The 12932-nt window shown below is 39.4% G+C and overlaps 2 protein-coding genes across 3 annotated transcripts; one reads left to right on the top strand and one right to left on the bottom strand.

The window, feature by feature from the left end:
* Positions 1-1152: 1152 nt before the first annotated feature.
* Positions 1153-9104, top strand: eps8l1a (EPS8 signaling adaptor L1a). The gene is made up of 14 exons (XM_071204065.1): positions 1153-1234; positions 2614-2736; positions 2876-2934; positions 3201-3336; positions 4329-4417; positions 4512-4586; positions 4663-4811; positions 4891-5100; positions 5541-5649; positions 5749-5889; positions 5974-6118; positions 6388-6550; positions 7731-7863; positions 8332-9104. Exons 2-14 carry the CDS (start codon positions 2622-2624, stop codon positions 8395-8397), a joined length of 1590 nt encoding a protein of 529 aa, XP_071060166.1. The 5' UTR covers positions 1153-1234; positions 2614-2621; the 3' UTR covers positions 8398-9104.
* Positions 8297-12882, bottom strand: nme4 (NME/NM23 nucleoside diphosphate kinase 4). 2 transcript variants are annotated; one of them, XR_004552686.2, is made up of 6 exons: positions 12609-12882; positions 11115-11245; positions 10942-11043; positions 10610-10722; positions 9895-10070; positions 8297-8391 (listed from the first exon to the last, which is right to left on the bottom strand). XR_004552686.2 is itself a non-coding variant. In XM_034090034.2 (5 exons), the coding sequence occupies exons 1-5, from the start codon at positions 12742-12744 to the stop codon at positions 9950-9952; spliced, it is 603 nt and encodes a 200-aa protein (XP_033945925.1). In that variant the 5' UTR covers positions 12745-12882; the 3' UTR covers positions 9092-9949. The 2 variants fall into 2 exon arrangements, 1 of the variants encoding a protein (XP_033945925.1); XM_034090034.2 differs by lacking the exon at positions 8297-8391 and having other exon boundaries at positions 9092-10070.
* Positions 12883-12932: the final 50 nt, after the last annotated feature.

Raw genomic sequence — 12932 nt, 5'->3', positions numbered from 1 at the left:
GTGATTGCGGTCGTGTTCCTACCCATGTCTCCTCTACAATCGACCTCTTTGTTGTTCAGTTCGACCACCTGTTTACGACCTCTCAGAGCTGTGTCACAGTTAATCATCAGGACAGATGCAGGGATGCTTTGAGTCTGACCCGAAACAACCAGTCGGTGTCACTGTTCACCTACAGCACAGCACTTCCCTGCTCTGTATCCAGAAATAACGTATCTAAGTTCCTGTAGCCTGCAAGTTGATTAAAATATAGGATTGATTCCTTGATTACTTAAATGTTCAGTAAAAAAAAAACACTTTGTCTAGCTAAAGTTGTATTTAAAGGTGTGTTTACTCAATGAAAAAAGCATATCAGAAACTAGCTATTTGGCATGTATATATTTATGTTTTGCCAACATCCTTTTCAACACCTTCCAACATATTATTTAAAACACTTTTCTTCCTGTACGTTGTCTGGAAGATTTTAGGAAAGAAAATCCTGCAGTTTAACCACATTGTTTCAGATATTGCTTACCAAAACCACTATTTTATTCACTGTATTTATGTTTAATTAATTACTGATTTCACTCAGCCAATGTGAGCATTTAGAGAAAAGACAATTGCAAGACCAACATAAGAAATTGTTTAATTATTGATTGCGATTGGTAGTTGGCCATAAAGGGAAGCAACGTTCAAATCAAATGATTTAAACTACAAATTAAATCTTACATTTCTTTTTATTCACTCATTTTCATTTGAACTTTTAAAAACCCTGAGCCTTATGTCGGATTGGTCTCAAACGAAACCTGATGAATTTGTGGAGGTGGGGAGTTTGAGGAAGTCTGCATTACATCTCTGGAATGGCTTGTGTTGCAGATCACTAGAGCCCCTTGGCACACAGCACAGTTGTTGATAGGAATGCCTGTCAGAGGCTCACAGAGATGCAGAAAGAAGAATGGGAGGGAGTGTGTGTGTGTGTGTGTGTGTGTGTGTGTGTGTGTGTGTGTGTGTGTGTGTGTGTGTGTGTGTGTGTGTGTGTGTGTGTGTGTGTGTGTGTGTGTGTGTGTGTGTGTGTGTGAATCAGAGGTGAGTGAAACAGATTAACTACGAAAAGAAAGTCAGACTTGCTTTTCTTGTTTCTGCATTGCTCAAGAAGGTGGGACGTGCTCGTGTAAACAGCCAGGCTCAGTGTTCATACAACTCAGCCCGAGGATTGGTCTCCGTGCCCTGGATTTAAACACACAAACTGCACTAAAAGGTACAGTAATGTATCTAGGATTTATGTGTCGACTCTGTGCGTACAGTGTGTGTGTGTGTGTGTGTGTGTGTGTGTGTGTGTGTGTGTGTGTGTGTGTGTGTGTGTGTGTGTGTGTGTGTGTGTGTGTGTGTGTGTGTGTGTGTGTGTGTGTGTGTGTGTGTGTGTGTGTGTGTATGAGAGAGTTTTTGAGGAGCAGATACACCTCACGTGAAGGACAGCTCGTGTCAGTATTATGTTGCTCAGAAGACACTTTTTAAGCTGCTTCACTTCATCCTGATACTTTGGAATATGTCATGATCTTTCAGTGCAGTGTGCATTTTTTTTGACAACCACAGTAAAACATTTTGTATGCAGTATTGACTGCTACATAAGTATGGTGGAGATAAGCAAAGGAGATGTCAAAGCTACAATCTGTTTGTAGAAACTTGTGATACAGTTTTATATCGGCTGGTTCAGTCTTTTTAATCAAGTGTTGGTGGTTGTGTCATCTGCATACCGTGCATCTGATGACAGTAGCTTTTTCCTGTCGTGTGTAAGTATCACTTAAATTAAACGTAGGAGAAGGAATACTCGGCATTCTTACTATCAGCTTTAGGAATGTGACAATAATTAAACTCTCATTCATCATTTTGTTTTACAATATTCAGATAAAAGTCCAAATGAAAATGTTAATCAAAGTTTCTCAAAGACTTTTATAAAAGTAAATATTGTTAAGAGGAAATAAGTTGTATGTGAGCTGCATGTAAGCTGAAATACCAGTAAACATTTATCTAAACATCTGGTGACTCTTTCAATGACGCCCCTGTTTATAATGTGTTTTTAACATACATACAGTGCTACCTAATCTGCTTGTAGCACTGTATTATTATAGCTATGACTCTTGAATGTTAATAATACTTAATAAAATAATTATTAAAATCAAAAACATTTCAAAGACTTAAGAATAATATGATTTCATAACTGCCACTGACATTTTCTGTGTCTATAATGCATCATAAACATACATATATTTAGTTATAATCTGTTTATAGCACTGTTTGATTATACAGGTAAAGTAGAATTGTTTTCTCTGCAGTTAATTTAATGTTTAGCATTTTTTTCCGCTTACATTTTTACATTAGTGTAATGTAGATGTCCCAGTTTCGGATGCAAACAGTCGAGTCAAATGGAGAACTCAATTTCTTGTATGACCAGTTAAATAGAATAATAAATGTCACGTTTTGTATGATCTTCACAGATTTAATAATACACATTTTTTAAGATTACTTAAAGACCGTCGACCTGGGCGTCTTAGAAAGTGTTACTAACATTTTTTAAATGATAATACCTTAACAGTGTCCCCTATTGAATGTCTGACTTTACTCCATCTGCATTCACAGACCAACAGATGTCTAAATCACCGCCTCCGGTGGCCCCTCGGAACCACTCAGGGGTCCGAGTGATGATGGTCCCCGGAGATCAGCTTCCTGCTGTCCTGCCCGTCTATAGTGATTTTGGCAAAGGTATTTCTAGCTGTCTAATGTGTATGTATATGCTTATTCTCAGCCTATGTTATACTGCTGATTGTCACCAACAATAAACAGCATGTTGGTGTCTGTTGCATGTCTAAGTGTTCTTTAATGGCTTTGTTCTTATCCTCAGTGAATGGTGCCAGTGGGGAGTCCAATTATACATCTCTATTGAATGCAGAGAGGGAATTGGTATGTGATCGCATCATTAAATTAAGATTTGTAATATTTAACAGTGTTTAAAAATGCAGTTATTGCAGGGACAGGGTTGAATTGTATACATATGTGTTAACATACCTTATAAGAAAGTAATAGACATATTTCAGCATTTTTGTACGTTGTTTAACTCACCAATAACTTCTTAAATTACCAGTCGTATGAACTGTTAACTCATGTTATGTCCTTCTGAAGGCCGCTCTGGTAAATGGCAAAAAAAAAATACAGTGTTTTTTCTGCAGGAGATTATGAACCACTGCTTTGACGATGTGGAGCGGTTCATGACTCGCCTGCAGCAGACCGCTGAGGCCCAGAGTGTTCTCAACCAGAGGGGGAAGAGGAGCAGAAAGAGCAAGAAGAACAAGGACGGCCAAGATGGTGAGAGTTGTACTGCAGTCATCGTTCAACCAGAATGGTCAGAGTTGAAGAAATACCCTGCTTAAAAACGTAGGCAATCCATCTGAGTCTTGAGAAACAAACCTAAATGATAATATTAAGACTTTTCAGATGTTTAATGAAGGTTTAAGTAATTGTAGATCAGAAGGCAGAGGAGGAAATATTTGGGGTGCTTAGCTGGAGATTTGTGAATGTTGTTTGGGGCTGCAGAAGAAGAGTTAAACTAGGGAACTGTTCACTATTTCACTAGCAGGTCAATTGGCAAAGTGCCAAAAAGTCCTTCCGGCATTTCTGAAAATTCTTGCCTGCAGCAATCACGCAGAAGTGACATGCCAAAGAAGTTACTGTGGCTCGAACCAAGTCAATCCAGAGACATTAAGAAGCGCCAATAAAACAATATTGTTTAACAATTATCTTCAGGCAAGTTATCTTCAGGGCTGTTTCCACTGTCCCACGAAGAGTAATCATAAAAACAAGAACGTTTGGTATTCAACGTTGCGCAATATAAATAGTTAATTAGTTTGACTAGGAATTGAAATGTTCTCCGTCCATCTGTGTTTTCTCTGTGTTGTCCCGGCAACATGACCAGGGTGTTTCCAAGTGTATGATTGGATAGGTGTGACACTCGATAAGAATAGGCAAATAAACGTATCAATGTGTTACTAATGAAATAAAGTGTTATTAGTCACTCGCTTAGCTTTGTAGGGAGTACTTGCTGGAACAAGCGCTCCACACCTTTACTTGAGAACTTAAATTTGACTTTTATCATTATTTCTTTCCTAAAAATGCCATTTAAATTACATATGGCTGCTTGCTAATTGTTCTAGATAATTAAATATACTTGATGACGACTGAGAGCAACGTGTACAATTTGAAAATGCACCGTAAAACAACAGTGATCGTGGTACAGTTATGTTTCTGCGTTTCATGTGTCCTGTTAAGCTGTAGATATGTTTGTGCTCCTCTATCTACAGATGATTTGTTGACCCTGAAAGCTTTGCCTCCATCAGAGGAAGAGTTTGTGGACATCTTTCAGAAAATCAAGTACTCCCTTGGTCTGCTGGTGAGATTAAACTAATCATATTTGAGCACTTAGTGACTCTGCTAATGCACAAGTCAATTCTACTGTAAATAACATGAATTGCTGGTTTATGCAGGACCGTCTCAAGTCATCCATCACACAGCCTAACGCTCCAGAGCTGCTACATCCCATCTTTTTGCCTCTCGGACTGGTGAGTCTTTCTAATGTGTGATCTAGTAGCTTCTCTCCCTCTCTGATATTGACTGAAGCCACCCTCTCTTTCACAGATGGTAAAAACCACTGGAGGGCCGGCGTTAGGAGCATCTGTGGTCAGTCCTGCTATGACCAGCGGGGCTGTTTCACTGATCCAGGATCATCTGACTGAAGAGGAAAAGGAGATGTGGACTTCATTAGGACCCAACTGGACTTCCCCCTGGTCCGTGTGTTCGTGTATGTTTATAAATCTTAGTTTGAGAGTGTTGCTTTAACAAGAATCTTGCCACCCTTTTCCCCAGTTCACACCTCAGCGTGTCTGTTCCTCCGTACTCACCTGTGTTCCTGGATGGGTGGCAGCCTCAGGCCCATGACGCGACCGGCCAGTTATTCGAGGATCCCATCGAGTCGCAGCACAAGCAAGATGCTTTCAGTGAAAGTAGGAGGGGGCACAGTCTGCTGGAGAGAGCTCGGCAGACAGCGGAGGGCCGGGGCGAAGACAGTTATGACGGGTAAGTATTAACACACTCAAAACCAACATCTTCAAAATGCTTTTTTTCCTGTTCCTGTCCATTCCCCCCATGTCCTAACTCATCCCTGTCATACTACTTTCTGTTCTGAAGTTTCTTTGTTTTCCCTCTAAATTACCTCATTCAGAAACCTCTGTTGCATGACATGTTTTTGTAGAGTGTCTTTGAGTACATAAGAAAGCACTATGGATTAAATGAACAGTTTATTGCCGAATAAAACCAGCCTGTAAACAATAAAGTAGAGATTAACTCAATGATTAATGATATCCACTTGAAGCGGAGCTGTGGGATTTCTAGCCTTTGCAGATAATGTAGATGCTGACAAACCTACATAACACACTACAGGAAAGGGGAAACCCCCAGGAGCATAATAGGGCCTCTTTTATTTGATTAAAAATGTTGGAAAATCTTTTATGTTTCAGAGAAGAGAATGGGCTCCCACCAGAGGGGGAGAGGCATTTCTGCTGCAGCTATGACTTTGTGGCTCGAAACAGCAGTGAGCTCTCTGTGCTGCAAGGAGAAACACTAGAGGTACACTTCCAAAATTAGACGCTAAGAGTTAGTGACCCAGCCGTGAAAGTAGATACATTCTTGGAAAGGATCATAGAACTTGACAGATGTTTCTGACAGGTCATCGAGTCATCGAAGAGGTGGTGGAAGTGTCGGAATCGCTTTGACCAGATCGGATTTGTCCCCTTTAACATCCTGGAGCCCCTGTCTGCTCTGAACCGTAAAGGCAGAGCCAGCCCGGTGTTGCGCTCAGAGTCAAAGGTACAGACACACCACTGATTGAGTTTTCAAACACAGTGGCTCTTTGTCTCAACGTTTTTATTCATTACTCCTTTTCCACGACAGAAGACAGCCCTTGCCCCTCGGACAAAGTACTTCTCATATGCTGCACCGAGCCCATCTGGGACAAGTCCTACCCCTACAAGCCCAATGAGACCCCATAGCATGGTTTTACCCTCTACAACAATGCAGGGAGAAGACCATGACCGAGGTAACAAGCCCACACATATAAGACAAGGCATATCATGTGTACACACATAAGAGTTCACAAACCTATGGGATCACAGGAGCTTCTTAGACATTATAAGTAAGGGGACTTGCGGGTTATCCGTCACCCCTTTTTCTTTTCTTTTCAGACTCTCTAAATGGGCACTTTTTTTTGTTTTTTTCAGAGGAGGGTTAGGGTTAGGGTAGGGTTCAATTAAAAACAGATAGATAACCCACAAGTACCTAAGTAACTTTTGTGATTTGTACTTGCAGTGATGATAATGAATGACGAGCTCATGCAGAGGTTAGCTGAGAAGCGAGGCCCCACCCGTCAGCTGACGCTCCCCCGCTCAGCGGACTCCTCTACCCCCCTGAACTATCACTCACCTGCCGCAGAGGTGGAGGCCTGGCTCATCGCCAAGGGCTTCAATCAGCAGTGAGTGTGGAGGAAACTAGAGCTCAGACAAAAGATACACACTCAGAACAGCAATAAACCTGCAAGCACATTTGTTTTACAAGATCCATCCAGTCCTATTGTGCTGGCGCATTAGTCCTACATGTAACTAAATTGTTAACAAGCTTTTTATGTTCTTTGTAATGTGTTAGGTTTCATGGCCAAGATGCAGTTACTTCAACCTTTAAAAATGATCATTACTCACCCTGCGTTATCTTAAAGACAGTTTTGTGTATTGAAAAGTAAGGGTCTATTGATTTGCATGTGTTTGGGGAGGGCACACAACTGGATAATGAGATGTGGATTACAGCACATTATAGTTAGTTAGTTCACAGTAGATGCATGCTAGCAAAAAAGTTTCCTTTAATCATTTGTACAGGGTGAGTTATTAACATACAACAGGTTATTTTGTGGTTAGGTATTACTTTAAAGACATATCACAACCATCCTGTTAAAGACTGGCTGTGTGCCTGACTAAATCACCCCATGCAGAATTGTATCACTACAGATAAATGGGAGTAATTTACTTTACTATTTTACTATCTAAAATACGAAGTGGAGTTTGGTCAAGTGGACTGGCTGCTTTGGCTTTCTTGTACAGTATTGGACACTTTGGGGCTTTAAGATAATTACATCAAAGTTGTTTCCACAGTTTGTTGCATTATATTGTACAAGGAGGTGTGTGGCGCAGTGGGTTGTGCTTTGGTGTTCGGATCAGACGTTGTTGGTGTTCAAACCCCGCTGCAGTCAGCATGTCGTTGTGTCCCTGGGCAAGACACTTCACCCCAAATTGCTCCTGTGGGGATTGCCCACAGTGTTGAGTATGTAAGTCGCTTTGGATAAAAGCGTCTCACAAGTGACATGTAATGTAGCTTTTCAGGAACACACTTTGATTTAGTTTACTACACAACAGCGTCCTCTACTGTCAAAACCTCCTCCCTGCCGATGTTTGTGTGTAGCCATTTAACTGTGAACTGTCAGCGAGGAGGACATTCAGAACATTTGGGGGCAGTGATAACAACATAATAAAGAAGTGAATCTTATTGTTATAACTGCTTAAATTATTCTATATGCCAAAGTAACTTATATCCAGATTATAGCTGAACTTTGACAATGAAAGCTCTCACAACACTGGTTTTCTTCTTCGTTCCTCCTCTCTTAGGACAGTTCAGAGTCTGGGCATTTTAAACGGAGCGCAGCTTTTCTCCCTGAATAAGGAGGAGCTGCGCACCGTGTCATCAGAGGAAGGAGTGAGAGTCTACAGCCAGATCATGGTGCAGAAGTCCCTCCTCGAGGTTTGTCCACTGTTTGTGTTGGTTCAGTTTGTTTGGATATGCGTGGGTTGATTTGTCCTGCGTCATTTGTTATGCACAGACTTATCTCTATGTAAAACGCATTGTTACTGACCTACATTGATTTAAGATTAGTTACCTTTCACTTCAAAAAACGATGAAATGAATCGTAGTTCCAACAGACCGGACAAGTCAACAGTTGCAGGTAGGTAGATTTAGCAGAGCCTCTTTTGTTCTTGGTCTGGTACCAAAGTTATTTCATGTTTGTCATCTGGGGTGTGTTTCAAGTTGGCCTCCGCTGCACAAACATTGATTTTTAGATATGGCCGAATAGGATTGGTATTTGAAAACAGAATGTAGGTTTTAAATGAATGTGCTGAAACAGTTGAGAAGCTTCTTTTGAAATCTGTCAATATAAAGTTTGCTGGATATCTTTTCTTTTAATCACATTTTATCTTGTGTCCATCTCAGGATGTGCGCAAATCCACAGAACTAGAGACGGCGATGGAGAAGCAGAAGATGAGGATTAACCTGTAATGAGAGAGTGGTTTAAGGGGACAGATGTGGTATCAAACATCGATGGAGAACTGTAAGATTGCACAGCTGGATGCACAGTGATGTTTTATATACATGCCGTTATATCATGAGCTACAGATTCCTCAACAAAAGCAAGCTGTGTTATTATCTTACATCTAATAACATGATTCCAATTGGGACTCATTTAGATGTTCTTCTTACCATAGTTATATAAAAAGGTCATGTAAAAAAGTGAAAAAAAAGGTTTATGACTTTAAAAAAAGTGAGATGTTTGATTGATTCAGAGTTTTTATTCCCTGCACATCAATATGTGTTTACAATTTAGCTATCTGCAGAAAGATTAAATATTCAATACATTATTTAATGACTATTTCTAATATATTTTAAGGAGACGCAAATGTTTTTAAATATTTGTTTTTCATTGTGACTTCAGATGCAGAGCATATCATGACATAAGGTAGCACACAGTAACATAAGGGACACATTACTGTCATCATAGTGGCTTGAATTAAACTTTAATGATGTGTATTTTTGTATTTTATCTAAGAATTTATTGGAACCTTTCTTTACATATTGTGTTAAATAACAAAACAATCTTCTTTTGAGGAGTTTAGATAATATTTCACAGCAATGTAACAGACAGAAGTGGTTGTTTTCAGCTGTAAGAAGAATTAAAGAAGTGGCGCTGAAGATGTCGACATGCATAACCTCCGAGTCATTTATTGTTTAATAAAAGCAGGTGGAGGTAAATCATCATGTTGCTTCAGTATAGATACACACTGACAGAACCAGCATATTTGACATTCACCTGAGGTCAAATGTAAACAGAGATTATTTGATTTTATCTTTGTCCTTGAGGTAGGAAATAATTCAAGTAATCACTTAACTAAAACGTTTTTGGTGAGATAATACTCCCCAAACAACACTACTAAATATTTAATAAACAACAAAAAAAGTACATTACATTTTACTTATGGCTTTGTTAAAATACGTCAAATATTTTTCTTCAATATTTTCAAATGGTGTTTTATTTCTCTGGCTGCTATTTCAAACGTAATGCAATAGTCTGCCTCAGGTATTCAGCAGCTACAGGAAAAACAATCTTAAATCCTTACAGTTTGGAAGAAAAAAACATGTCGAATAAGATCTGACTTTTACATACATTTGATTTCTTTAGATTGATTGTTGATGTAAAACCTGCCCCACACAATACTTTTCAGTTTTATATCACATATTTGGCCACTAACAACTTCAAGTTTAATTAATTTAAGAGCATGGCTCCACACTGCACCTCAATGTTTCCCACATATTGATAACATTTCCATCCGCTGCAAGAGACAGAATGACGATTACTGTTTAATGAAAGCTTGATAAGTAAAAAACCTCAGCCACACATGTTTCAACACATGTTTTTGTGACTGTAAGTGCACTTCCTGAGGTAAATTAAATCGTAGTAACACTGAATATGCCTCATTTTTTCAATCACAGGCGGCCGACCTGAGCAGCAGGAGAGGACGTAGCATTACTGATTTTCATCAGGCTCTCGGCGTCTTTACACCTCACAGGTCAGGGTCTGGTCAAAGCAATCCCAGTTCAGAAGCTCCTTTTTCTGAAACCACAGCTGGATCTCCCTCTGTGCCCCATCAAGAGAATCACTGGCATGAACCACGTTCCTTTAAATGAACACACATGTCATTATTCTACCTCAAAGACAGACGAAATCACATGCAAAATGTGGGAGAAGGCAGTCTCATAAAGCTGTTTCTTCTATGAACAAACAATACACTTAATATCACATCTTTGACAGTTACAAGAAAGTGTTGTGCTAATACACAAAGAATATGCAACAAAGTCAAACCAATACAAATGTTATATAGTGAAAATAAAATCACAGAAAAGCAATTTGAAAAAAAGTAGGTTTTTAAAAAAGGGATTTTAAATCTAATCTAATTCCTGATCTCTTCAGATAGGTCACTCGAAAAAATTAGGATCCCTGAATGCGATAGCTCTTTTTCCTTTTGTGATTGTATCTGGACCTTTTAACCAGGAGTGATAAAACCTAAAGATTCCAGGGTGCAGTGAGGGACAATAAGAGCTTTGATACAAAACAACTTGGGTGGAGGCCTCTCAGGGCTTTGTAAGTAATGAGGGAAATCAATTCTAAAAGCAACTTGATGTAGAATAATGAGATCAATTACTTATCAATTGTTACCTGCTGATATGGAAGCTGAAATCTCCTCTGATAGTGCCCGCCTGGGCCTCCAATGGGTTAGTATGACCCACCATTGCACGCGATGCCTGGATCACTTTGTGCCCTTCCCATACCTAAACAACAATAAAACAACATGCACACACAACGAGATATTCAACACTAAAATAAGAAATATTGTGCACACAGTAAACATGATTTTCTATCAATCATGACCTAAAACACACCTTTAAAGTATGTAATCTAATGAAAAGTAGGATATAACTCAATAAAGAAGTGGAAATATTGTAAGATACAGCTGTATCCCACTGGAAAGCAAACAGAAGAGCCCTCACCATGACAACAACAGGTCCGGAGGTCATGTATTCCTGCAGCCTGGGGTAGAAAGGCTTAGTCCTCAGTTCACAGTAGTGCTGAGACAGCAGATCATCAGATACCTTCACACAGGCAGCTACAGTTAGAAATGTAAAACAATAAAGGCAAACACATTAATGTCAGATTAATATACCTGCAACATTTTCAGGCCAACCAGCTTGAAGCCCCGCTGCTCAAACCGCTGAATTATCTGTCCAACAAGACGGCGCTGAACCCCATCTGGCTTCACAGCTATAAGAGTCCGCTCCTTCACATCTGGAACACCTGGAGGACAGACAGAAGATTACCACCTATAAAGTCTTACGTTTAAAATCGTACTTATGTACACAGTGGTGGAAGGTAACAAATCACAATTAATCTTACTCTTATTTTATTTAAGTAAAATGTCTTGGTATTTGTCCTTTAACTGAACATTTATATTCATGCTACTGTATACTTCTACTCCACATTTTGGAAGCCAATATTTTACTTTTTACTCAACTGCAAATATTTTGTAGTTACAAGATACTACAGCGATAATTAGCTAACATAAAACATACATTTACTAATGCATAAACATTTACCTAATTTTATAGTTTAAGATATCTTGCTGCAGTATATCAATTATTTAAATGAAGTACCACCTTTACCAGCTGTGATAAACATGAAATAATGATACCAACACAGTAAATATCAAAATTGTTGATTCATTAATGAGTAAGTGATGCTATTTGGGTAAAGCCTGGGACTTTTAACAATATACCGTAATGTATACATTGATTAATTTAGATTAACATTATGAATATGCAAAGTAACTATAGAAGATGAATCATAAAAGTAGTAAAAAGTAACTTTCACCCCCAAAAACTAGTGGAGCAGTAGTGAAAAGAACCATCAATTGTAATTATCAAAGTAAAGCACTAGAACACTACCTCAAAATTGAACTTTAGTACAGTCATCCTTAGCCCACTGACCCTCACACACTGCCAATATTAGAAACTGACAGGGAAGAGGACGTATTTACTCAAAGTTATCAGGGTAAAATTCACTAAACAAACACACACATGAACTTCTCCATGTAAGCAGAATGAAATAAGATATTATTGAATGTTTCTTAGATGGTTGGTTGAAAAATACTGCAACACCACGTAGCGAATGAACGACTGCATGCGATCAATTACACACGTGACCCTCCACGAGAGCAACTCAACACGAGCGAGGTTTCCTTCTGAGAAAGGTTTCGGGTGTCGCAGGGCCTGGATTTCACCGTACTGCGCTTTGGGATTTACCCAGAATACGCACAGGTGTTGGTGCTTTTGCGCACAGTATGTGAGTTTGTGTAGCACACTGTGGATACAACCTAATTCCAGGTCATGACCCCTTGAGGTTGGCAAGCGAATCAGTTTCAGATTTCAACACCACCGGTAAGTTTGGATCAAATAACAGATGCAACTCGGGGGTAAAGTCTGTTTGACTCGATGCCAACAGAGGTTTTTGGAGTAAATCAGTCAATTTCTTAAATTCTGAAAGATCCCGTGTAAAAAAAGAGAAACAGTTGCACATTCTAAGTAAAACAAGATAACAAATAAAAAAAAAAAAACTAAATTGACAGTCTTACTGACCAGTTGATATACATTCAGTGACTTACCCGATTTGCTCCCAGCAGCTCTGTGTCCCCCAAGCAGCGCAGAGGCGAACCCAGAGGACAGCAGACTTTTAGTGGCATCTTGATTCCCGAAACAACACCGTTGTTGAAGTCTCTTAAAAATGCAGCGCTGCAACATGACAATGTTTTGTCTACCTCCAGAGAAAGAAAAGTCAACTATCCTCAATCAAAACTCACGAGTCACCCCCCTGTCCGCCAGCCTCCCCTGACAGTCGCACCCACAGGAACACATTAACTCAGTGATGCCAAACGTGTGACTACTGTTTATCTTATTTATGTCAAGAAAAACCGCTTGTTCAAATGTCG

This window comes from Pseudochaenichthys georgianus, chromosome 8 (assembly GCF_902827115.2).
Source record: "Pseudochaenichthys georgianus chromosome 8, fPseGeo1.2, whole genome shotgun sequence".
Taxonomy (NCBI): Eukaryota; Metazoa; Chordata; class Actinopteri; order Perciformes; family Channichthyidae; genus Pseudochaenichthys; species Pseudochaenichthys georgianus.
This window is presented reverse-complemented; position numbering and strand designations above follow the sequence as displayed.

Coding starts and splice junctions, on each gene's coding strand:
- nme4 (XM_034090034.2), bottom strand. CDS start 12,744: ATGTTGCAGCGCTGCATTTTTAAGAGACTTCAACAACGGTGTTGTTTC. Junction 10,723..10,941: donor CCGGACCTGTTGTTGTCATG/GTGAGGGCTCTT, acceptor ATTGTTGTTTAG/GTATGGGAAGGGCACAAAGT. Junction 10,071..10,609: donor TTCAGCTTCCATATCAGCAG/GTAACAATTGAT, acceptor GTTCATTTAAAG/GAACGTGGTTCATGCCAGTG.
- eps8l1a (XM_071204065.1), top strand. CDS start 2,622: ATGTCTAAATCACCGCCTCCGGTGGCCCCTCGGAACCACTCAGGGGTC. Junction 4,587..4,662: donor TCTTTTTGCCTCTCGGACTG/GTGAGTCTTTCT, acceptor TCTCTTTCACAG/ATGGTAAAAACCACTGGAGG. Junction 6,551..7,730: donor GCCAAGGGCTTCAATCAGCA/GTGAGTGTGGAG, acceptor CTCCTCTCTTAG/GACAGTTCAGAGTCTGGGCA.